Raw genomic sequence first — 27,283 nt, 5'->3', positions numbered from 1 at the left:
TAGAGCTTGCGGAGGTTCCCTGTCCTTTACATAGCTTAGTTTTAACCTGCGAGCTAGTCTGAGATTTAAGGTTTCCCGTGTAGCCTGAAATCACTTAAGGTAAGAGATGGGATGGAATCTTTGGTAAAGGGACGTTTGATTCTCTTCCCCATCCTTCCCGATTCCTATTTTCTGCTCTGTCTCTGATAATCTTGTCGTCTTCAGGACGTTAACCAGTCCAAGCCACTGTTCCGTTTCCAAGGACCTGGTTAGCTACAGGTCTTAAGAAGTGATCTTACTCTCTCACTAACAAGACATACAGCAAAATGTTTTCGTTGAACGACGTTTAGCATTGACATAATAATCACCTGGAAAATTACTAATTGTCCGTGATTTTTTTCGTGGAACTGATTCAGGTCTTCTCTCAGGGGCGGATTCCGTCTAGGTCACGTAGTCTAGTGGCTAGGGCGCCAAGAGGAAATTAGACAGCGATGGACATCACAAAAATAAAGCAGAACGGCATGTAATTTGAAATAGGGACTGCAATGCAGCAGCTTGTAAACAAGATTAATAGTGATTATATAACTAATGACTTAGAGGAAAGTAAATCTCGATGAAAAGACATCACGTCGTAATGCAAATTTTCTATGTTAATGCATATATTCATGTTATCTCATCGAAATACATCTACTTCTTTACTTCGACGCGCAAGTCGCCGAAGGGCCGTCAACTCAAAAGACCTGCACCAGGCGACCGGTCTACCCGATGGGAGGCCCTAGCCATACGACATTTCACTTCTTTTCTTTCGGTGAATAAACCACACTGATTTGTTTCGTTGTTAACCTAAGGTGAAGGTTTCCTTCCTACATATCCCCTTTGCGTCCAAAATGCGATACCACATAAGTAGTGGTTGGCCTTTCCTTGGCACCACTGTACTTTCCCTTTCCGCAGCACATAGAGAACTTTTAAGTGGTGGATACTTGATATGTTTATTTTACGTAATTCAAGTGTTAATACACTTTTTGTAATATGGGATATTAATTTTGTAGAGCAACTGTAGCCATGTATGGAAGTGAAACATAGACGATAACCAGTTTGGACAAGAAGAGAATAGAAGCTTTCGAAATGTGGTGCTACAGAAGAATGCTGAAGATAAGGTGGGTAGATCACGTAACTAATGAGGAGGTATTGAATAGGATTGGGGAGAAGAGAAGTTTGTGGCACAACTTGACTAGAAGAAGGGATCGGTTGGTAGGACATGTTTTGAGGCATCAAGGGATCACAAATTTAGCATTGGAGGGCAGCGTGGAGGGTAAAAATCATAGAGGGAGACCAAGAGATCAATACACTAAGCAGATTCAGAAGGATGTAGGTTGCAGTAGGTACTGGGAGATGAAGACGCTTGCACAGGATAGAGTAGCATGGAGAGCTGCATCAAACCAGTCTCAGGACTGAAGACCACAACAACAACAACAACAGAGCAACAAAAACGCATGAAATTTAAAAACTTCCAAAGTCGAAAACAGATTACTTTTTTGGGGATGGGTCGCCTCTCAAATGCCGAAAGGGGGATCATTGCTTTTGGGTGGGTATACTACAACCTTGTCATAATGGTGATAATGGTCGAATAACTATCACGACGCGATCGTACGGCGACCTACTGAGATACGTGATTGGCTCTACGAATGTTTTAATGGATTCAGAATTCTCAACAGAAAGGAAAGTAACGTTCTGTGTTTTCTAAGGACGTTCCAATTATCGGAGCAGTTTTGGTTTCCACAAATTCTTGCAAATCTCTAAATTTTCTTTTGACTAAGAATTAGTCTGCCGAATTATTTAAGGGACATTCCTAATATTATTAGTTGTCTCAGAATTTCAGAGTAGAAGTTTTCGAGAAATGTTTGTTATTCCAAGAATTTTGTGTTTACAAGCATTAAGAGCAGTCTCTTTTTTAAACACGTGTCCTCATACTTGAAACATTGTGATATTAATTTACATCTGACTGATTGCCATATAGAGCAGTGAGAGCAGTGGTCTCTAGTGGTGACCTGTGGTAATCGTTTTATATAGTCAAACGATAGTACCGAAATGAGATCAAAGGATCTACTACAAAGTTGCATCGTGTGCGATGCACGCAAATTAGTTGCAATGCAGTTCAGGTCGTCCTGATGTTTTGACCATGACAGTACATATAGGTGCAACCTCAAAAATGTGGAAACAATTCGTGGTGACACCTTAATTTCCGATCTGGGAAAATCTTCTCATCTAGCAATTAACACTGAAGCACCAATCGCGGCCATGGCATTAATGTACATATATGGAGAGAATGAATGTATACATTGTATTGCGTGATATAGCTCTAGTACCGAGTTAAAAGCTGTGTGCGTTCGTGACAGTTCATTTGTGCACTGAGCTTTGTACGCTGAATTGCACATGAAAATACTGGATCCAATGTTAATGAGCGCTTCGCAATTCCACAGCCTAAGAGACGTTAACGTTGTCTCCCTAATTGCAGTTGGTGGACGCTACTGTCCTGCACGTTGTACCTTAGTAATAATGTCAGTATGTATTCCTTCGTTGCAGAGTTTCATCTCTGAACCTCTTCCAAAGAAAGAAGAGCCTAACAAGTAGTCATCTCGGTCTGATCACTGTACCATCAATGCACGGTAGACGTTGAAAATGTGAAACCATTTTTCAACTCCTTTTGGGTTTGAATGAAAAGTAATCACAATAAAATTTAAAAAAAGAGAAACGACAGTCTACTGATCCCGAATGGTAGCTGCTATCCCCCATCATTTCCAAGTGAGACTGTTTTTTTGTCTGTAATGATCTACTCGACGATGGGAAATTAAACCGTAATATTTCTGCCTGTTCAGAGGGGGCGGAACAACACCTCGGAAGAAATTGAGTGTGAGACGGAAAGGCTACACTCCATCGTTTCAGGGAGAGAGCAGAAGCAATTCTGACATTGCACTTAGAGTTGTGGAAAGACGACTTAGCGTTCAGAAGTATATAAGCCAAGGTTGCAGCTGTGCTCTAGTTTTGCTGAAGTTTTATATTCAAGAATCAAGAAACAGGGAAAAACTGGAGAAGGTATGAAACTGTTACGGGTACAAATGCTGACGACATTGTTGTTAGAAGACGTAGCACATCTGGCAGAAAGGAAGGAAGACTCAGCTCTGTTGAAAGCAGTATTCAGCATACCTACCACAGGAACCGGTGTAAGGGCGAGGCAAGGAAAGGTGAAGGTCATGAGCAGAAGCCCTTAGGAAAGACTACTTTACTGGAATGCTGAAGCCAGGACGATATCAATAACAGACTGGCATTGGCGAAACAAGCTTTCTTGAATAAATGATGTCTGTTAGTATCAGATATTGATTAGGAAATGAGAAAGAAGTTTCTAACAGTTCAGAAGACAGCACTATTTTGAACTGATATGGATCACTCGACATCCAAATAAAACTGTGGCATTCGATAAACGGATCTGTCCAAGAACGTTCAATATTAACTATGAAATGAAAATGTGCTAGAAAGGATAGATGAGGGACGTTTAGGGACATTATTAACAGAAGAAGGGACAAGTTTGTGGGACATCAGCTGCAGAATAGTGAATCTGGCGCTGAAGGAGTAACAGGAGGAGAAAATCAATATAAGGAAAACAGATTATGGATGTTCTAAGACAAAAGAGATGAAAAGATTAGCACGACACTGGAAAAAGACTGAACTGTCCACAAATATGCCGGTAGAATGTAAAGAATCAAACCAAGTGGTGCTTGACAGATCGAATGATAGCTTAACTTTGCCTCAGAGAGAAATTTGTAAGGAAATATTTAGGAAAGACATACACTCTTTGATCAAAAGCTTCCGGATACCCCTGTGTAACGCGGAATTAATCAGTAGCTGTCACGAGAAACTGACCCGCCGGTACAAAAGGAGGGTAGGAGTGTTGGGTGGATAGTAGAGAAGCAGTAACAGAGGAATAGGTAGGTTTGGAGAGCTCAGTGAATTCGAACATGGTGTACGCTTCAACTCCTCTAAAGCTGCACAAGTGGGTTTCGCAAATGCCTGGACAACGGTACCTGCCGTCACATGTAAAGCCAGTGACAGTCAAATGTAAATGTGAAGAAACAATCACAGTTAAACCAACACCAGATAGATCTCATGGACTGACTGACAGGGATCCTCAAGAACTGCTGAGGGCCGTTGTAAAAAATTGCATGAAGTCAGCGGGACAAACCACTTATGAGTTAGAAAGCGCTGCCAGAAATCTAGCTGGCATAATGACTGTACGCAGGGAATTAAAAAGAATGGCGTCAGCAGTTGTTCGTAAGCAACACGTTTCTGTAATGAGTGCTAAGCAAAGGTTAAGATGCTGTAAAGAGCGACATGACTGGACACCGGATGACTGAAAGCGAGTGGTTTGCAGCCATGAATCACGCTATATAGCGTGTCAATCCGGTGGAAGGGTTTGGGTTTGGCAAATGCCTGGACAACGGTATCATCCGTCATATGAAATGCCAGCAGTGATGTGCGGAGGAGGTGGCTACCCTACTGAACGTAAGAAAACGCGAAGTGTGGTGGGATATGAGTACAATATGCACTGAATGCAGTTTGGAGACGATCATTGTTGATATCAGCATGACAACACTCGCTCTCATGAAACAGCATTTACGAGTATGAGACAATGGTTGTGGCCAGTAACATGCCCGAAATGGACTGGCCTGCCCAGAGTCCAGGCCGAGCGCAACGGAAAACTTTTATGATGAATAGAACGCCGCCTTCCTTCCAGACCACAGCATCCCACATCACCTACTTGTTTGTATTCGGATTTTGATCGAGGATAAATGGTCAGCCTTTCTTCCACAGACATTGAAAAACATCACTGAAAACGTCCCCGGCAAAGTTCAAGCATTTATAAAGTAGAAGAATGGGCACACTCCATATTAATGTCTGTTAATAGGTGTCAGGACGCTAAAAAAATGTTCAAATGTATGTGAAATGTTATGGGACTTAACTGCTAAGGTCATCAGTCCCTAAGCTTACACACTACGTAACCTAAATTATTCTAAGGACAAACACATACACCCATGCCCGAGAGAGGACTCGAACCTCCGTCGGGATCAGCCGCACAGTCCATGACTGCAGCGCCTTAGACCGCTCGGCTAACCTGTCAGGATACTTTTTATCAGATAGTGTATTGGGTTTCAGTCAGGCTGTGGAAATTTGCTGCCCTAGGTCAGTTTGCCAGAGATATAGGAAAATTAAAAAAAAAATTATAAACGATTAAAATCCAGGATGTAAACATGTCAATGAGAACAATCGCTGAAGACATTGCTGCCCTCAGAGAATATGGGGGGGGGGGGGGGGGAATTAAGGAACTGTTGAATGGAATGAACGGCCTATTGAGCATAGTACATGATTTGAGAATAAACTGCACAAAGATAAAAGTAATGAGCAGTAGGATAAATGAGATTAAAGATACACTTAATATCGATATTGACGACCACGAAGCAGATGAAGTGGAAGAAATCTGTTGTCTTGGAAGCAAATTAACACATGATAGATGAATCCAGGAGGACATAAAAGGCAGGCTGGCACAGGAAAAGAGGCGATTACTGGCCAAAAGAAGTCTGCTAATATCGAATATCGGCCTTAATTTCAAGAATAAATTTCTGATAATAGACGTTTGGCGCACACCATTGTCGCCAAGTGATTCGAGGACTGTGGGCTAAACTGGAAGAGAAGGAAAGCGAAGTGTTTGCGATGTAGTGCTGTAGAATGTTGAGGAAAACTAGGTAAGCTTAGAAGATAAGAAATGAGTTGGATGTCCGTAGCATCGGCGAAGAAAGGAACATGTGGAGAGCACTTGAAGTATGGAATAAATTCCATGTTATTATACGGGACTGTAGAGAGTAAAATCTGTGGGGGAAGAGTTTGGATCATACACTCCAAGACCATAAAAAAAAAGAAACCGACACACCAAGAATCAATTATCCGAATGGGGCGGAAATCGGTAAATATGACGCAAATGTGCACACAAACAAATCATTACAATTTCAGAAAAATTGGATGATTTATTCAAGAGAAAGACCTTCACAAATTGAGCAAGTTAATAACGTATTGCTCCGCTTATGGCCCTTATGCAAGCAGTGATACATCTTGGCACTGATTGAAAGAGTCGTTGGATGTCTTTCTGTGGGGCAAGCTGCCAAATTCTGTCCCATTGGCGGTTTCAGTTGTGGAGAGCCCTGCTCATGTTGTTGTTGTTGTTGTTGTTGTTGTTGTTGTGGTCTTCAGTCCTGAGACTGGTTTGATGCAGCTCTCCATGCTACTCTATTGTGTGCAAGCTTCTTCAACTCCCAGTACTTACTGCAACCTACATCCCTCTCAATCTGCTTAGTGTATTCATCTCTTGGTCTCCGTCTACGATTTTTACCCTCCACGCTGCCCTCCAATGCTAAATTTGTGATCCCTTGATGCCTCAGAGCATGTCCTACCAACAGGTCCCTTCTTCTTGTCAAGTTGTGCCACAAACTCCTCCCCAATTCTATTCAACACCTCCTCATTAGTTATGCGATCTACCTATCTAATCTTCAGCATTCTTCTGTAGCACCACAATTCGAAAGCTTTTATTCCCTTCTTGTCCAAAATATTTATCGTCCATGTTACACTTCCATACATGGCTACACTCCATAAAAATACTTTCAGAAACAACTTCCTGACACTTAAATCTGTACTCGATATTAACAAATTTCTCTTCTTCAGAAACGCTTTCCTTGCCGTTGCCAGTCTACTTCTTATATCCTCTCTACTTCGACCATCATCAGTTATTTTGCACCCCAAATAGCAAAATTCTTTTATTAGTTTAAATGTCTCATTTCCTAAACTAATTCCCTCAGCATCACCTGAGTTCCACAATGAAATTTTCACTCTGCAGCGGAGTGTGCGCTGATATGAAACTTCCTGGCAGATTAAAACTGTGTGCCTCACCGAGACTCGAACTCGGGACCTTTGCCTTACACGGGAAAGTGCTCTACCATCTGAGCTACCGAAGCACGACTCACGCCCGGTACTCACAGCTTTACTTCTGGCAGTATCTCGTCTCCTACCTTCCAAACTTTACAGAAGCTCTTCTGCGAACCTGTTTTAATCTGCCAGGAAGTTTCATATCAGCGCACACTCCGCTGCAGAGTGAAAATATCATTCTGGAAACATCCCCCAGGCTGTGGCTAAGCCATGTCTCCGCAGTATCCTACCTTTCAGGAGTGCTAGTTCTGCTAGGTTCGCAGAAGAGCTTCTATAAAGTTTGGAAGGTAGGAGACGAGATACTGGCAGACGTAAAGCTGTGAGAACCGGGCGTGAGTCGTGTTTCGGTAGCTCAGATGGTAGAGCACTTGCCCGCGTAAGGCAAAGGTCCCGAGTTCGAGTCTCGGTCGGGCACACAGTTTTAATCCGCCAGGAAGTTTCATATCACCTGAGTTAATTCGACTACATTCCAGTATCCTAGTTTTTCTTTTGTTGTTGTTCATCTTACATCCTCGTTTCAAGACACTGTCCATTCCGTTCAACTGCACTTCCAAGTCCTTTGCTGCCTCTGACAGAATTACAATGTCATCGGCGAACCTCAAAGTTTTTATTTCTTCTCCATGGATTTTAATACCTACTTCGAATTTTTCTTTTGTTTTCTTTACTGCTTGGTCAATACAGATTGAATAACATCGGGGAGAGGCTAGAGCCCTGTCTCACTCCCTTACCAACCACTGCTTCCCTTTCATGCCCCTCGACTCTTATAACTGCAATCTCGTTTCTGTACAAATTGTAAATAGCCTTTCGCTCCCTGTATTTGACCCCTGTAACCTTTAGAATGTGAAAGAGATATTCCAGTCAACATTGTCAAAAGCTTGCCCTGCTCATAAAGTTCCAATTGTTCTCAATTGGCGAGAGATCCTACAACGGTAGGATTTCACAAGCATAATGACAAGCATTAGAAACTTCCGTAGTGTACATGTCTTACTGACATGTAAGCCCAGGATATCTTCCCATGAAGCCCAACAAAATAGGGAGTAGTATATTATAGACGTACCGTTTGTTCCAAGGGTGCTGGGGACGACAACCAAGGGGGTCCAGCTACGCAAAGAAGTGGCACCCCAGACTATTAGTCATGGTTGTCGGGCTGTATGGTGGGCGACATTGAGGTTGGTGTCCCAGCGCTGTCCAAGGGGTGTCCAGTCACATCTTCGGCCTGGAATCTCATCAACTGAAGTGGAATTGCTTTCGGTGATGAGTTACACTTCGAATTGAGCCCCGATGACATGTAGTTTGTCGACGATATTCTACACCCTGTTTTGTAGCCTTTCGTGGGAAGCCCTCTTGGGCTTACATTTCAGCAAGGTAATGCCCGTCCGTACATGGCGAGAGATTCTACTGGTTGTCTTCGAGCTTGCTAAACCTACCTTGGCCAGCAAGGTCACAGGATCTCTCCTCAATTGAGAACGTTTGAAGGATTATGGGCAGAGGCCTCCAGCTAGCTCGAGATTTTGACGACCTAAGGGCCAGTTGCACAGAATAGCCCTCAGGAGGACATCTAACAAGTGTATAGCAATCAATGCCAAGCCGACTGCTTGCGTTAAGGACCAGAGGTGGGCCAGTGTGTTATTACGCTGTCAAATTTGTATAGCTCTTTCTTTTGAATAGATCATTCATTTTTTTATTGTAATTATTTGTTTGTTTGTAAATGTACATCACAGCTATCGATTTCCGTCCCATTCCATTAATTCCTTCGGGGTGCGTCTTTTTTTGTCTGAGAGTGTTTTCAATAAATAATGATACGATATGACATGATTACGAAGTCTTCCGCGACGGAGTCCTTGCATAAAAATTTCTCGGTTTACTTGCCGCGTCAAATTTGGATCAAATACCAAGCTTTCGGTGACTACCTCCGTCATCTTCGTCAGGGGTAAAACTGACTGTCGTGGACTGGCGAGGCTTCCACTTTTATAAGCAGTGGACGGCTTCTCATTGGCTGGATGACGTCACGGTGGAAACGGCGAGGTGGCGGCCTCTATATCCATAGATTTTATTTGCGCGCTTTATCCAGCGTTGCTTGCAGCGCCATCCGTTGTAACAGACGGTATCAATTGCGCGCTTCCATGCATTGCTGAGTGCATAACCGGAGTCTCTGTTGAAATTATTTTCACAGAGTCTGATTTTAACTGCTTCCCAGATGACAGAGTCCCAATAGAAGCGTGAGCAAGTAGTCTTGTTTCATAAAATAAAATCTTATGTTTATTTAACAAACTGTGCTCAGCCATCGCTTATTTTTCTAGATACCGGTATTTCAGGTGACGCTGATGTTCCACACAGCTGTTGCCCTACAAATCTTCGAACGCCATGCGCTCTACCTCGCCTTCCGCATCCGCTTCCGACCCCCACGCGCATCCTCTACGACCTCATCCCCTTCCCCCACCTTCTCCTTTTCCTTGAACACATCTGCACACTATATACTGTCCGGCGCCTTGATCCCCCTCACCCCCTGGTGTCTCCCTTCCTCTCCACCTCCAACCAGTTGCCGCGCCTTTATCGTTGTGTCCCACTCTCTCTCCATCTCCACACCCTTCATCTCCTTTCCCAACGCAACTTCCACCGTCTACCCCTCCCGGATGATGAGCTTTGCTCTGTCATCTATCCTTCCTACCAACGCTAACCCCATCTTCCTGCGTCCTCCTCAGGGCTCCCTACCCTCCCCCTCCCTCCTCCTGACCAACTTCCCTCTCCTACTCCCCCTCCATCTCTTTTGCCTCCTTCAGTGTCTCTGCACTCCCTCCTGCCCTGTCTTCCCTCTTCATCTCTGCCCCTTGTGTCTCCTGCCTCTTCGTGTACCCATTGATGCCCCTCCTCTCTTCATCCCGCTGCTTCCCCTGCTGCCCCTTGCTCTCCTCTCCTTTTCCATCCTCTCTGCCTGTCCCTCGGCAGATCCCGCCTGGCAGTTTTATTCTTCGCCGTGTGTGCTCCAAGTGGGTTTTAAGTGTGTTGTTCCATAGCGTTTTTACTACTGTGGCCGACTTTTAACGTGTGCGTGTCCATTCAAAGTCTTCTCTGAGTTTTGAAGAATAACTGTGTTTTTTTAACTTTCTGGTGACTTTTTTAACTGTCCTCCATGAACGTCTCCCTGTTAGTCTCTATTTTTTACCTCCATTTTCTCGCATTATTCTGTTTTAAGTTCCCCTTTATCACCTTATGTATGTAAAATTTTATTCTTATTTTAAGTTGTCCTGTCATTGGGCTGAAGAGCGGCGGACTGTGCCGCAGACAGCCCTCCCCTGCCAATATGAGGCAGGGGAATGAAATCATAATAAAGGAAGATGATGGAGGTAGTCGTCGAAAGCTTGGGATTGGATCCAAATCTGACGCGGCAAGTAAACCGAGAACTTTTTTTGCAACAAGTAATGATGTCTGGCCGTATCGGACAGGCCTGTGGACCCGGTCCCGGTGCAGGCGGCAGTGGCGGGGCTCACCTTGAAGTCGTCGTGGGCGGGCGCGCCCTCGGTGTGCACGTAGCGGACGATCCCGCGCGCCAGCTGGTGGTTGGTGAAGTGGTCCACGTTGACCCACTGCGTCGGGGTGGAGGAGGGCCCGTCGGCGCCCGCGCCGCGCTGCCGCTGCACGTGGCCGAACTGCGGCGGCCGCACCACTTCGTAGCGCACGTCCAGGCTGGGGTCGTCCGCGTTCACCGCGAAGGACAGGTTCCCCGGCTGCAGCCGCGCCCACGTCCTGCGCAGCCCGACAACGGGAACTAGAGTTTCATACAGCGAGCAAAAAAATTACATTCGACAATCAAGTGTGTTTGGCAATTCTGGCTCTGGCAGCCATCAACTTTTTTCCAATTTCTCACTTTTCATTTGAGCAAAGATACTGTAACTGACGGATAACGTCAGCGAAGTGAGGAACGAACAACATATAGTACTACAACTACACTTGTCGTGAGAAACTGCGCCAACAGAATAGTCTTGTAACCTCATTGGTTGCTGTAATCTAAGATGTAGGGATTACCCTCAAGCCCGCGTCTACATCGTGAACCACATTTCATTCGCTGACTAGTTTGCTGCCATGAAGTCGTCTCCTGTGCCAAACTTGTCATCGCAGAGTAGCAATTGTAAACTACATCCTTAATAATTATTTACTGGATATATTCCAGTCTCTGACGTCCTGTACATCTACATCTAAATCTACATCCATACTCGGCAAGCCACCTGACGGCGTGTGCCGGAGGGTACCTTGAGCACCTCTATCGGTTCTCCCTTCTATTCCAGTCTCGTACTGTTAGTGGAAAGAAGGATTGTCGGTATGCCTCTGTGTGGGCTCTAATCTCTCTCATTTTATCCTCATGGTCTCTTCGCGAGATATATGTAGGAGGGAGCTATATACTGCTTGAGTCCTCAGTGAAGGTATGTTCTCGAAACTTCAACAAAAGCCCGTACCGAGCTACTGAGCGTCTCTCCTGCAGAGTCTTCCACTGGAGTTTATCTATCATCTCCGTAACGCTTTCGCGATTACTAAATGATCATGTAACGAAGCGTGCTGCTATCCGTTGGATCTTCTCTATCTATTCTATCAACCCTGTCTGGTACGGATCCCACACTGGTGAGCAGCATTCAAGCAGTGGGCGAACAAGTGTACTGTAACCTACTTCCTTTCTTTTCGGATTGCATTTCCTTAGGATTCTTCCAATGAATCTCAGTTGTTACCCCCTGGAGTCCCCTCTAGTACCATAGAAGTCTTTCTGTGATGTCCTAACAGATGTCCTATCATTTTGTCCCTTCACCTTGTCAGTGTTCTCCTCTCCTATTCAGCCGACCGGCGTGGCCGAGTGGTTCTAGGCGCTGCAGTCTGGAACCGCGCCGCGCTACGGTCGCAGGTTCGATCCTGCCTCGGGCATGGATGTGTGTGATGTCATTAGGTTAGCTAGGTTTAAGTAGTCTAAGTTGTATGGGACTGATGACCTCAGAAGTTAAGTCCCATAGTGCTCAGAGCCATTTGAACCATTTGTACCTTTCCTACTCAGCGCAGAACCTCCTCATTCCTTACCTTAACTGTCCATCGAATTCTCAACATCCTTCTTTAGCACAACATCGCAAATGGTTCTATTTTTCCCACAGTCCATGTTTTTCTCTACCATACATTGCTGTGCTCCAAACGTACATTCTCAGAAATTTCTTCCTCAAATTAAGACATACGTTTGATATTAGTAAACTTCCCTTTGCCAGGAATGCTCTATTTGGCAGTGCTAGGCTGCTTTTTATGTCCTTGCCTCGTGCGTCTTGGATTATTTTGCTGCCTAGGGAGCAGGATAACTTACGTTCGTCTACATCGTGAACCCCAATTGTGATGTCAGTCAGGCTTGTTACTGTTCTCATTTCTGCTACGTCTCCTTACTTCGCCTTTCTTATGTCCTCCTTGCTTCATCTATCACGAGTTTCTTTGCTTCCCAAGTAGGAGATTTCTTCCACTTCACCCTCTTAGTGGTCGCCAATATTGAGATTTAGTTTATCGCAAATCTCATATTTAGTGCTCCTCATTAATTTTGTCTCTTTTTCGGTTTACTCTCAATCCAATTGCTGTACCCGTTACACTGTTCATTCTTTTCAACACATCCTTATTTGCTTCCATTGAGTGTAACGATGTCATCAGTAAATCTTACCATTGACACACCTCACCCTGAATTTTAATTCCCCTGTTCAGCTTTTATTTTTTTCCGTCATTGCGCCTTAAAAGCGTAGACTGAACATTAGGGGCAGAAGACTACATCCTTGTCTTACACTCTTTTTATCTGAGCACCTCATTCTTGGTCTTCCAGTCGTATTGTTAAAACTAATTATTACTACAGCGTAATTCATATTTTGTTTATAATTTTAGGGGAGAACCTCTGAATACTTTGTCGTGAATATTTTGGTAGCGAGACAGAGACGAATAACTTCGTGTGTTATCGACATCACGACGAAAGACCCAACAGCTATGTGTTTCATGCTACGAAGTTCAGTCTTTACGAGAGAGGCCGAACAATACAGTCTTGCAAGTAGAAGGGATGAACTGTAAGAACAAAGGGATGGCAGAGAGCGCCCTTCCCTTCCTCTCCAGTTACAGAATTACATAGGCAGGAAAGAAAACTGTCTACTAAAGTTTAGACAGTGTACTGATACTGGAGGACCTGTGGATTTATGCACGCCAACTGAAACCTCTGGAAGAACTTGTAACGTTACCATCCGTTTTGGATGCCTTCTTTGGATGATCTCCTTTCGTCGCTAATTTCCCGTTGGTTACTTAGTGTTTTAAACAGTTATTAAGTAAATTTGCAGAACACTTCCAAACCTTATTTTTCAGTTTATCATATTTATTGATATTAAACGTAACTTTGGCGGATATAATAACACACATCAGCAACTCACATAATCCGCTTATGACCCACTGAGTGGCAACACAGATAATTAACACAGTAATTTTGTTCTTTCAGTGCTAGACTACTACTGAATAATAAAGACTCACTGACCTGAAACTGGTGTATGAATTTACGTAACGAGTACCTGTTCAAAGACGCACCATATGGAGGAATTACAAAATGCTAAAACACTCAGTAATTACATACGCAATGAAAATACAAAAGACGAGAAAAAAGGTAATACACATATACGGTATTTGGTTTAATTTTAAACTGTATAATGAAAAAATGTTTAAAATGGTAGATACTACTTGTTGATAGGAAAGTTTTAACGTGCACTACGAATTCCAAAGCCCATTTCCTGGGGAGTTAAATTTTGTAATTGCAATATTTTGTTAACTAATGCGTTAGGTTTGCAAAAAGTATACATTTTTAGAAACAACTGACATTTTGAAACGATTACGTATTAATATTCCAACATTCTGGAATACAACAACTTTGATTAGGGATAACTATTTAAATATCTAAGTTTCCGAAAAAGTAAAATGAGAAGCAGAGATTTTAAATATGATACGTTAATCTAAAAACAAATAATTAGCATGAGGATAGAATGCTGTGGAGGACATGGTCGTAGTGACTCGTAAATTTAAAACATTTCATCAAAGAAAAGAGTAAAAGAACGCTTTCTTTCTAATGATAAATCGAATATTACGTTTGTCTTCACACGAAAACGAACCTAATAAAGAATCTAGTTCACTGAAACAGATTGCTTTTGCCAAAGGATGCAAAAAAACACACCATAAATTTAGAAAAAAAGAACTAGCTTCTGAACCCAGCGACAGCACAGCAAACAAGAATGAGATCAAAATGCTAAAAATAGATATACGACCACGATCCATAATGGACCAATTTCTAATAAGATTGAACAATGCTTCCAGAAAACGGACGTCAAGGTCGGTGTTCAGATAACTGATAACGTAGAAAGTATGCTTACCCCACCGAATAGATCCAAAACTGGATAAATTTAGAAATTTGTGGCGTACACAATAAGTTGTAACGGCTGTGACCGCTATTATTTCGGCTGAACTGGTCGTTCATTTGACATTCGGTTTAGGAAACACTTGTACACTCAACATAAAAACAGCTTTCGGTATGCAGAAGCATGCAATACGAGACACTACTCGCGGAATGTAAGTATTACACAATGTGCCTAAGGGAAGCAGGTTAGTTTAGTTAAAGAAATTGGAAATTTATAACAGCAGGAAGGGCGCGCCAGATCGTATATTAAACGAACAAACTGAATTTAGTCAGAACTATTATTTTAGTGTCGATCATGAGATACTCTAACGGCGGCAATCATAGCAAGATAGGCAGGGCGAGAGTGGCAGCCCGAAAGCCATGGGATACAATTCCATCAACCTCCATCGAATGGCGCCTTAAACTCAACAACGGCTCTGCCTGCGGTCACGTCATACTATATGGCGTGTCGTCCTCATTAATTGCATTTGATATTAAATATACTTTACTAATTGTTCCATGTTATGCACTGACGAATAAATTTGTTAATTTAAATAGTTTTGCTTATGAATGACGATGATTTATGTCGTGTGATAAATTACAACCTTTGTTTGCTTCATCTATTTTAGTCACACGATATTTTTAATCTTTTGAAATGGAAAACTTTTTTAAGTCGTTTCATATTCTTTATCCTTTGCAATAAGCATTCACACAGTTTTAATTCTTTTTCTCTCTTTAAAAAAAAGGAGGAAAAGAAAAATCTTTTTTCTCGCTTAACGCTTATATACCAAAACGACAACTACCTGCACTTCCTGTGGCTTTTAACTCACATTTTTCATGTAAACACAACGGTCAGTATTGCTGAAACTACGGTGGGGGGGGGGGAAATCGTACATCACCCAGTGTACGTATATCTTTACTGTTTTGACAAGTTAACCAGTGTGGCGAGTGGCAATGTAATATAGTAGTATATACATTTTATGATTTACTTTTGACTTAAAGTACAGCTTACATGGGATGTTTCACTGCGAATGTTTTACAATTTTGCAGAATCATATTAGTTTTATGCTCGGTTAATAAAAAGCAAACATTTTAGACTTACTTCTACCTTTCCAGAGACAAATTTCTGCTTGCATTTACTGACTGTTACCAGAGTATTATATACGAACTTTTTTACGATGGTGTACGGGCTTTTTGTTTCAATTGCTGTCACATATAGCACGATTTGTTCAACGCAGTAGTATTTCCACTAAATAATTATTTATTTTTCTTATTGGTTTGCTGTTACATAATATATATGACTTTAGTTCGTTGTAAGCTGTACATAGCACATTTTACCTGAAGATTTAAAATAAGAATATTACATACGATGCAACCGTGTTGTACATAGCGAGTGGGTTTATAATACTACATGTGATATGTTAATTTTTATAAATAAGGCGAATAGCAATTTTTACATCACTTTGTTAATTGATAAGCCGGCCGCGGTGGTCGAGCTGTTCTAGACACTTCAGTCCGGAACCGCGCGACTGCTACGGTCGCAGGTTCGAATCCTGCCTCGGGTATGGATATGTGTGATGTCCTTAGATTAGTTAAAGTAGTTCTAAATTCAAGGGGACTGATGACTTCCGATGTTAAATCCCATAGTGCTCAGAGCCATTTGAACCATTTGTTAATTAATAAATTTTTCTTCTGGTTTGTCCATTCTCATATCTGACGATGGTAGTTAATCAACCGAAATATTAATGTTAAATACGATTGAGACAATACACAGAGTGTTATAGATAGTTTTTACAATTTTTGTAACTTTAAATTTAACTAAAAACGTCCTCAGTGCTCCGCCGAGTCTGGTGGCCCAGCAGTAAAATGCGTGCCTGGAAAGCGAAAGATCATGGGACCGAAGCCAGGTCGGGATATGAAAATTTACAGTCTGCCTTTAGTCTAACCTTCACCTCTCGACAGTGTCACAAGGCGATAGGAGCGACACTTAGTTCCGATTTCACGTTAAACTATTGTTCCCATTTTCCCAGTATGAAAACTGGAGCAGGATAATGGCAGGAAACTCGCGGAAGTGGCGTCTAATAGACAGACTACACTCGGCCATCGAGCCATATGCCATTATTATTTATATTATCATCATCTTCATTAATCTGACAAATATACACTGAATAATAACGTTAAGATAAACACAGTATGGATAAGAATGTAGAACTTTCAAGTACTAATAGCATACGCCTATTACGTGTAGAACAGAAAACAAAAAAAGGAGAAAAGTATAATGAATGGAATTATAGCTTTACTTAAATTAAACAGTTTACTGTGTCAGTCACTTGTCTTTCTTCCCACCACGCGTTTCGATGTTTCACACCATGAACTTCAGGTGGAGAATAGTGTTGTTACATTACTGTTGTTAGTATAGGAATGAGAGAGGGGAAAGACTGAGTTCTGTCTTAAGTGAATAATATGACTGTATGGGATTACTGACAGGGATTCCGGTTTGGGATCGTTAAGCCATCTAGAGTAAGATTTTTTCTTTGACGCCACTTCAGTTACTTGCACGTCGATGATGGTGAAACGATGACGTGGACAACAGAACAACCGAGCACATAAAATCTCCGACCCGGCTGAGAATCGAACCCGAGCCGCCCACCCCCGCATAGCAGTCACCCCACAGTTATGGAGGCGGACTCTGCATCAAATTTCAGGTGGTATTAGCGAATACCATATTCAAGAATCACAAGACGAGGAGGTATACTTGGAATAGGCCTGGAGACACGACAAGATTTCAGCTTGATTACCCCATGGTCAGACAGAGATTCCGAAAACAAATATTTTATTTTAAAGCACGCCCAGGAGGAACATTATGAATTGCCTCGAAGAGATCGGACTATTGACAAATAGTCAACAAGGATTTAAAAAAAAAACATAGTTCCAGTGAAACGCAACTAGCCTTTACCCACACGAAGTGTTAAGTACTATTAACAATGGATTTCAAGTTGATTCCGTATTTCTAGACTTACAGAAGGCTTTTGACACTGTACCACACAAATGGCTTATAGTGAAATTCCGTGCTTATGGAATATCGTCTCAGTTGTTCGACTAGATTCGTGATTGCCCATCAGAAAGGTCACAGTTAGTAGTAATTGACGGGAAACCATCAAGTAAAACGGATGTGATTTCTGACTTTTCTCAACGTAGTGTTATAGGCCCTCTATTGTTTCTTATCTATAAAAACGTTTTAGGAGAAAATCAGATTGTTTGCAGATGATGCTGTCGTTTATCATCTAGTAAAGCCATCAGAAGACGAAATTGGCAGTTGACCCTAAAAAATGAGAAGTGTGTGGTCATCTACATGACTGCTAAAAGGAATCCGGTAAAACTCGATAACACGATAAATCAATCACATCCGAACGCTGTAAATTCAACTACATGCCTAGGAATTACAATTACATACAACTGAAACTGGACAGAACTCATAGAATATGTTGTGGGGAATGCAAACGTAAGACTGCGTTTCACTTGCAGAACACAAAGAAAATGTAACAGATCTACTCAACAGGCAGTCCGTCCTCTTTTGGAGTACTGCTGCGCGGTCTGGGATTCTTACCAGATAGGATTAACGGAGTACATCGAGACAGTTCAAAGAGAGCAGTACGTTTTGTATAATTGCGAAGTAGGGGAGAGAGTGTCACTGACACGATACAGGCTTTTCGATGGACACCATTAAAACAAAGACTTGTTCGCTGTGGCGGAATCTTCTCACGAAATATCAATCAACTACGTACTCCTCCGAATGCGAAAATATTTTGTTGGCGCCTATCTAAATAAGGAGAAACTATCATCACAATAAAATAAAGGAAATCAGAGCTCGCACGGAAAGATATAGGTGCTCGTTTTTACCGCGTGCGACTGGAATAATATAGAATTATTTTGAAGATGGTTCGATGAAACCCCTACCAGGCACTTAAGTGTGATTTGCAGAGTGTCCATGTAAATGTAGATGTAGAGATCTAGACCCCGATCGCAATTCAAAAGTGATGAAGAGTTACTTGAAGTTTAAGTGAATCGTTCGTACAAACAGTTTGGAGCTAACTGGGATACCAACGTACTGAGGAATGATGAGATGTAATGAAGCTATTAAGGATGTGGCTACCTCCATAAGGAATGTCGAGTGGGCAGATCAGTTAAAGAGTAATGGAATTCTCTAAAAAATGACAATCACACATGTTGGACAGTCAAACACAGATACAAGAAAGGTATCTGCGAAGAAACTCTGGGTAACAGAAGAAATACTTCAGTTCATTCACGAAAGAAGGTAATAGAAATCTGTTCAGGGAAAGACAGGACTACTGTAATACAAATCACTTAGGAATGAAATAAGTAGGAAGTGGAGGGTACCCAAGGCAAAATGGCTGCAGTAAACATCTGAAGAAGCCGAAAAAGAAATGATCGTGGGAAGGACTAACACAACGTGTGGAAAAATTAAAACAACCTTCGCTGAAATTAAAAGCAAGAGTGCAGTGTCAATGCCCGTATTAAACGCAGGGGAGAGAGCAGATAGGTGGAAAGAACACATTCAAGGCCGCTGTGAGGGGGCGGACTTGTCTAATGGCGTCACAGAAGAAGAAATTGCAGTCGACAGAGAAGATATAGTGGATACAGTACTAGAAGTTAAAAGGGCATTTGAATACTTGAGAGAAAATAAGGCAGTAAGGAGAGACAACATTCCCTAAGAACTTCAAACATATTTGGAGCGAAGTGGCAACCAGGCGACTATCCAAGCAGGTGTATAGAATCTATGAGACTGGTGACACGCCATTACATTTTCGGAAAAATGTCATCCACACAATTTGCACAGTTCTTGCACCCAAGTTCCTTGCAAAAATAATATAGACAAGTTTGGCTTTATGAAAGGTAGAGGCCACAGAGAGACAGTCCTAACGTTGCACATGAGAATGGGAAACATGACTGACGAAATATTAAGCCACGTTCATTGGTTATGTCGTACCAGAAAAAGCAGTGGACAGTGTAAAATGATGCAATGTGAAAAAATTAAAAAAAAATATTGATAGGGTATACGAAAAAACGGGTAATATACAATACTAGAAGAATCAACAGGAAAGAATAAGATAAGAAGACGAAAAATGAAGTGCTTGAATTAAAATGGGTGTATGACAGGAACAGAAGCACCCGTGGTCTAGGGGTAGCGTCTTTGATTCATAATCAAAACGTCTTCAGTCCCGGGTTCGATCCCCGCCACTGCGGCCGAAGACTTCCGGCATAAGGAGTCAGCCTCATTTTGCCAACGGCCTTGTCAAAGAGGGCGGAGGAGCGGATAGAGGTTCAGGGCACTCTCTTGTCCTAGGGGTGGGAAATTGCCCCTAAAAGCGGAAGAGTCAGCAATGATCAACGACATGAGGATGCAGAAGGCAATGGAAACCACTGCATTAAATACACGTAACGTGTATCCACAGGACATGTGGCCTGTAATTGAAGTGTCATGCTGATCTCTCCATTGGCAAAAGAAGTAGTACCCGTGGTCTAGGGGTAGTGTCTTTGATTCATAATCAAAACGTCTTTGGTTTCAGTGCGGCTCTCGCAGCCGAGCGAAGCAGACGTGCGGTGTGTGCTCTCCGCTGTCAGAGAGAGCCCGCGCGCCTTGTTTACTTTCTTCGGCCGACACTAACGTGACGCCGTAGCGCTACAAGACCATGGCAAACCAATACAGAAGATCAACCTTGAAATTCACATTTCGGAACGACTTTACCCGACCAAAGGCGCTCGAAGTCGAACGCTTTTTAAAAGAGGAAGCCAAGATCCCGGCTGCCGACATTGTCGGCATTCACTTTTCGATCGTCAGCAGCACGGTCTATGTAAAGCTCATAAACGAAACTACATGCGACAAGGTGCTTCGTGAGATAAAAGAAGAACTCCGCTTCTGCCACGCAGATGGCAATGTTGGCAACGTCGAGGTTGGCCATGCCGCAATGGGATTGCGGACTATCCGCATATTCGAACTTCCATTTGAACTCCCGGCGGCAGAAGTTGTAGCGGCGCTCCTCCCCTACGGCACGGTACACGAACACGTGGCTGAAAAATGGACCCTGTTTAAGACGTATCCCGTACTCCATGGAGTACGCCAAGTGCGCATAGATCTCCAACGACACGTGCCATCCTATCTACAGATAGGAGGATGCCGGGCCATAGTTATTTATGACGGCCACCCGAAGACGTGTTCCGGATGCGGCAAAGAAGGACACCTTCGTTCCGAGTGCCTCCAGCGTCGGATCACACAACTCCCACCGAAGGACGTTGCACCACCACCGGCGAAGACTGTTCTACCCGTGACTTAAGCGGCGGCGCTCACGACGTTCTCCACACAACAGACACGGCCGACCGCTTCAGCGGTACAAGAATCACTTTCCACGGACAAAAACCTGGATGATCCGCCGACCTGGCCAGTGGTGGAAAATAGTACTACGACTCTGGAGCTACCGAACGCGACAGACATTGACGCCGGCAAGATGGCAATTGATTCCCTTATTGTACCGACCGAAGCGTTTGTTCCGGTGGAGCGTGAGTCAGTGCCGTCTTCTGACAATGAAGGCCATGTACGGAAACAGCGATCACCGAAACGCCGAAAGCGCCGTCGTCGGACCGAGTCGGAACACAGCGGTTCGCATTCGGCCGGGGAAGAACAACTGACCCCTCAAGAAGCCAGCCGCGAAGCTGGGGCTGTTTCCACTGACTCCAACCTTGCAGAACAGACAGAAAAACATGCAGCTTTCGAACATCAGCCCATTGACAGAAACAGTGAGCAGCGGGAAGGTACCAGTGCAGGCAGCGAAGTCGCCCGGTCCCTTACTACCAAACATTCCGAGGCTATGGAACATGAACAGACATCCGCGCCCGCTTCGTGAGCCGAGGACGTCGAGACACATGATCCCGACCCGCGGCCAGCTGAGGCGCCGCCGGATCATGCAGCATAAGCAGCACAGGAAGGACCGCGTTTGGCGGGGGGTGACATTACTTCCGATGTTCGCTTCTCTCCAACTTCAACATGGATAACCTCGCCCAAACAACGCGTTGCCAGGCTTACCGCCTGGCGACAATGAATATCAACATGATCAGTTCTCCTGTGAAGATCCAACTTTTGAAAGAAACCATACGAGCCATGGGAGTTGACTTTGCTTTCCTACAAGAAGAGAAAACGACTGCACTCCCGCACTTTTACGGTTACGCCACACATGTGACGCCCGGTAGCCCTGCAGACACCGGAGTGGCGATATTAGTGCGTGAAGGTATTGAAGTTACCGACGTCACGTTTCTTCCCTCCGCGCGAGGAATGGCATTTACGGTATTCAACACCCGATTCATTAATGTTTACGCGCCGTCGGGTACCACAAGACGTCACGACCGCGCCAGATTCTACTCCACAGATGTCGCTCCCCTTTTCCTTGGACGATACGACCACAGCGTCTTCGCCGGCGATTTTAATTGCGTACTTCACCCCAAGGACCAAATCCCACACTACATGCCTTGTCCGGAACTGGGTGCGATGATCCAAGAACTTCACTTGTGCGACACGTGGGAAAAAGTCCACGGTAACCGCTCTGGCCACACTCATCTTACCAGTCATTCGGCCAGCCGACTTGACCGCATATATGTGTCACAAGATCTCACACAAGGTGTGGTCGACGCCGAATTATGGCCTCAAGCCTATTCCGATCACAGTGCCTATATCTGCACTATACACCTACGCCCCCAACAAGTCTGGCGCAGCAATGGCTTTTGGAAGCTCAACATAACTCATCTCCAGGACCTGGATTGCCGTCGGCAAGTTGCAGCAACGTGGACTGACTGTGAACGCCGCCACCCACGATACACCTCGACCTTGGAGTGGTGGCTCCTCTGTGCCAAACCAGCAATCCGTAGGACACTTATGCGATATGGCAAGGACGTGACTGCGTGGCATCGACAGACCCTCGATTTTTACTACGCGGCACTCAGGGACCTCGACGCCTTACCCCCTTCCCCGGAGAGACAACATGACCAAAGCAGAATCAAGGCTCACATACTATCATTGACGCAGCGTCGACTAGAAGGTGCAGTAGTCCGCTCGCGACGGCACGACCGAACGGTTGCAGAGGAACCCACTATGCATCGCGTTGTGGCGGAAAGCGCCGACAACGCCAGTATTTAATCACACAACTCAGGACACACGACGGTCGCATAAGTACGACCCAAGCAACCATAGTAAAGACGGTGGAGGATCATTTTCGTCATCTTTACAAGGAAAGAACCGTTATTGACGAGGCCACTACTGAAGTGTTACAGCAGATAACACGTACTATCGACGAGGCTACCGTGAATGCACTAACAGAGGAAATCTCACTCGAAGAAGTCGAAGACGCCGTGGACAAAGGTGCGGCCAATAAATCTCCTGGACCTGATGGATTGCCCATCGAATTCTACCGGACTTTCCGTGACATCTTGATGCCTCGCTGGGTTATAATGTTCCGCGAACTTATGTCTCCAGACTGTGTTGTGCCGCCAGCGTTTGTAGAAGGTCTCCTCATACCAGGACACAAGCCAGGTGGAGGGCTATCGATTAACGACTATCGGCCGCTTACAATGTTGAACGCCGATTACAAGATTTTCACCAGGATTATGGCGAGCCGTATTAAGACGACTTTGCCGATGATCCTCGCTCCAGAACAGACGTCGCAGGGGGGAGAAGCCAACATACACATGGCCACCGGTGACTGCAGGGACTTAATAGCGATCGCTTCTGCGTGCCGTCTGAGAGCGGCGATCGTCTCCGTCGATTTCAACCGCGCCTTTGATAGAGTGCACCAAAACTTCCTCCTACGAGTGATGGACTGTATGGGATTCCCCTCCGGGCCTCATCGACACCCTACGGCGTCTTTGGACCGCAGCCAGCTCACACGTCCAGGTCAATGGAAGGACGGTAGGACCAGTACCCATTAAGAGGTCTCTACGACAGGGTTGTCCCCTTTCTACCTACCTTTATGCAATCGCACTCGAGCCACTCCTAGGGGGCCTTAACCACCGCCTATCTGGTATCACGCTGCGGGACGTCACCTTTCGCTATAGGACATACGCTGACGACCTGCTACTGCTGGTTCGTTCCAATGACGAAGTTCAAAGCGTACTAACCTGGATTGAGCGATACGGACAGGCCGCAGGCAGTCTTCTGAACATCAACAAGTCGGCGGCGTTGGACATTGGGCGTGGTCTCGGACCGGAAGCCCTCGCTCCCCTCCCACCAGTTTCTGATCTGCGATATTTGGGCATCACGTTCAAGAAAGATGTACGTAAAACAGCTGCAGCAAACTACCGACGGTTATTACAGATCATACGCGCAATGGTGCGACAGAACCTGCTCCGGGACCTGAATCAGCTACAACGTGTTGAATACTTGAACCTCCACGTAGCATCCAAACTCAACCACGTGGCACAGGTCCTCCCACTACCGCTGCAGATAGGTCGCCTTCAGTTACTACGTTTCCGCAGGTCATATCTTTAAAGTACGATACGACACTCTTACCCTCCCAGTGCACAAAGGAGGGCTGGGATTGGTCAACGTCAGGGCGAGAGCAGCTGCCCTTTACATGAGCAACATGAGGAAACGATGGAAAAGTCAATATACCTCTCTCACGGGTCGTTTACTACAGGTTCTGATGCCAGCCTGTAACGTCCCGCCGGTGTCGGTTGCGCACGTCGCACCACAGCTCTCCCATGTGTCGACCTTCATTCTTGATTACAGCTATGGCAGCTTGAACCTCTCCGCCACACGTCCACCGAAGGCGAAAGATTTTTATACCAACCTTCTGCGGGCTGTTCACCATAACGTGGTGGAAAACAGGTACCCTACGGTTCACTGGCCAAGAGTGTGGAAAACGATACACCACCACTTTCTGTCATCCACGGTGCGTTCGAAGTGGTATCAGATCGCCAACAAAAAATATGCCACACGCCAGCGACTTCACACTATTGGACTGGCAGACTCCCCTTATTGCCCAGATTGTCACCTTTTGGATACCGATGAACATCGTTTTACTTGCGCCTCATCGTCCGGAGTTTGGCGACTAATACAGAAGATACTGGCTTGTTACCTCCGGGTCACACCTGATATGATTGACCCGCAGACCCTACTCTGTCCCGATGAAACTTACTTTCCGGCTGCAAAATATCATGCGCTTACATGGTTCAAGGGACTTACCGTCGCCTACATCTTTAGCGACGGAGAGAAAGAGCAGCTTGATTACTGGTGGTTCCTACAAAATGCTCACAATGCCCTCGAACGCACACCGAAATACCGTACGCTCTTCGCAAATTATTTACGCAGCGTTTTCGTTAACCCCCCACTCAGCTGGGGAGTGCCAGGCTGTGGTTAATGTGCTGTGCCGCATCACACTAACGACTCAACGTTCTGCCTTGTCAGCCACGACCAAACGTAGAGACAAGCTGCTGCAAGGATACTGTTTTCCTTGAGGCACTAGCGAAGCAGAATGCCCCCGTTGCAGATGCCCTTCAAAGGCGCTATTGGAGATTTCAGATAACGATGGCAAGGCTCCAAGTGGAACCAGTTACATTATTGAAGAACCTTTTAGTTAGAATTACATCAGTGGTTTATATTTTTATTTTTTTGATTACTCTTTTATGCCACCTTTGTTGTTGTAACACTTACTTGTAACACTTAGTTACTAGAATTCTCATTTGTACACGCTCCCTAAATGTAATCATATAAAAAATAAGAAAAAGTGGCAACGAATAGCCCTAACCTTGATTCCCATACTTCCCCTGGTCTATAGGCAGCTCTCTGGGGTGGGTTTACTCAGGAGCCAACGCCTGAAATGGATCAGATTTTTTTTGTTATAGGATGACAAGTGGCGGTGGCACTTAGGTTTTTTAATTTTTTATTTATTTATTTATTTAGTTCCATTTTCCTAAGGGGCTTTTTAAGGGAAAAAAGTAAAAAAAAAGAAAAAAAGGGGTAGCGTCTTTAAAAAAAATGGTAGAGCACTTGCCCGCGAAAGGCAAAGGTCCCGAGTTCGAGTCTCGGTCGGGCACACAGTTTCAAAAAAATAAAAAAGGGGTTAGCAAAAAAAAAAAAGAAAAAATAGAAAACAACGAAAAAAAACAAAAAAAGAAAAAAAGGGGTAGCGTCTTTGATTCATAATCAAAACGTCTTCGGTCCCGGGTTCATTCCCCGCCACTGCGGCCGAAGACTTCCGGCATAAGGAGTCAGCCTCATTTTGCCAACGGCCTTGTCAAAGAGGGCGGAGGAGCGGATAGAGGTTCAGGGCACTCTCTTGTCCTAGGGGTGGGAAATTGCCCCTAAAAGCGGAAGAGTCAGCAATGATCAACGACATGAGGATGCAGAAGGCAATGGAAACCACTGCATTAAAGACACGTAACGTGTATCCACAGGACATGTGGCCTGTAATTGAAGTGTCATGCTGATCTCTCCATTGGCAAAAGATTCCGGAATAGTCCCCCATTCGGATCTCCGGGAGGGGACTGCCAAGGGGAAGGTTACCATGAGAAAAAGATTGAATAATCAACGAAAGGATAACGTTCTACGAGTCGGGGCGTGGAATGTCAGAAGCTTGAACGTGGTAGGGAAACTAGAAAATCTGAAAAGGGAAATGCAAAGGCTCAATCTAGATATAGTAGGGGTCAATGAAGGGAAGTGGAAGGAAGCCAAGGATTTCTGGTCAGATGAGTATCGGGTAATATCAACAGCAGCAGAAAATGGTATAACAGGTGTAGCATTCGTTATGAATAGGAAGGCAGGGCAGAGGGTGTGTTACTGTGAACAGTTCAGTGACTGGGTTGTTCTAATCAGAATCGACAGCAGACCAACACCGACAACGATAGTTCAGGTATACATGCCGACATCGCAAGCTGAAGATGAACAGACAGAGTAAGTGTATGAGGATATTGAAAGGGTTGTGCAGTATGTAAAGGGGGACGAAAATCTAATAGTCATGGGCGACTGGAATGCAGTTGTAGGGGAAGGAGTAGAAGAAAAGGTTACAGGAGAATATGGGCTTGGGACAAGGAATGAAAGAGGAGAAAGACTAATTGAGTTCTGTAACAAGTTTCAGCTAGTAATAGCGAATACCCTGTTCAAGAATCACAAGAGGAGGAGGTATACTTGAAAAGGCCGGGAGATACGGGAAGATTTCAATCAGATTACATCGTGGTCAGACAGAGATTCCGAAATCAGATACTGGACTGTAAGGCGTACCCAGGAGCAGATATAGACTCAGATTACAATATAGTAGTGATGAAGAGTAGGCTGAAGTTCAAGACATTAGTCAGGAAGAATCAATACACAAAGAAGTGGGATACGGAAGTACTAAGGAATGACGAGATACGTTTGAAGTTCTCTAACGCTATAGATACAGCAATAAGGAATAGCGCAGTAGGCAGTACAGTTGAAGAGGAATGGACATCTTTAAAAAGGGCCATCATAGAAATTGGGTAGGGAAAACATAGGTACAAAGAAGGTAGCTGCGAAGAAACCATGGGTAACAGATGAAATACTTCAGTTGATTGACGAAAGGAAGAAGTACAAACATGTTCCGGGAAAATCAGGAATACAGATATACAAGTCGCTGAGAAATGAAATAAATAGGAAGTGCAGGGAAGCTAAGACGAAATGGATGCAGGAAAAATGTGAAGACATCGAAAAAGATATGATTGTCGGAAGGACAGACTCAACATACAGGAAAGTCAAAACAATCTTTGGTGACATTAACAATAGCAACGGTGGTAACATTAAGAGTGCAACGGGAGTTCCACTGTTAAATGCAGAGGAGA

The 27,283-nt window shown here is 44.2% G+C and overlaps 1 protein-coding gene across 1 annotated transcript in view; it reads right to left on the bottom strand.

Annotated features, from left to right (window-relative positions):
- LOC126482141 (chondroitin sulfate proteoglycan 4) overlaps nt 1-27,283 on the bottom strand; it is a 660,554-nt gene that overhangs the window by 229,973 nt on the left and 403,298 nt on the right. The window contains exon 10 of the mRNA XM_050106118.1: nt 10,494-10,749. Within this exon, the coding sequence (XP_049962075.1) occupies nt 10,494-10,749 (256 nt within the window). The remainder of the gene's footprint in view (nt 1-10,493; nt 10,750-27,283) is intronic.

This window comes from Schistocerca serialis, chromosome 5 (genome assembly GCF_023864345.2).
Source record: "Schistocerca serialis cubense isolate TAMUIC-IGC-003099 chromosome 5, iqSchSeri2.2, whole genome shotgun sequence".
NCBI lineage: Eukaryota > Metazoa > Arthropoda > Insecta > Orthoptera > Acrididae > Schistocerca > Schistocerca serialis.
The sequence above is the reverse complement of the archived record's forward strand: the minus strand, read 5'-3'. Positions and strand labels throughout refer to the sequence as shown.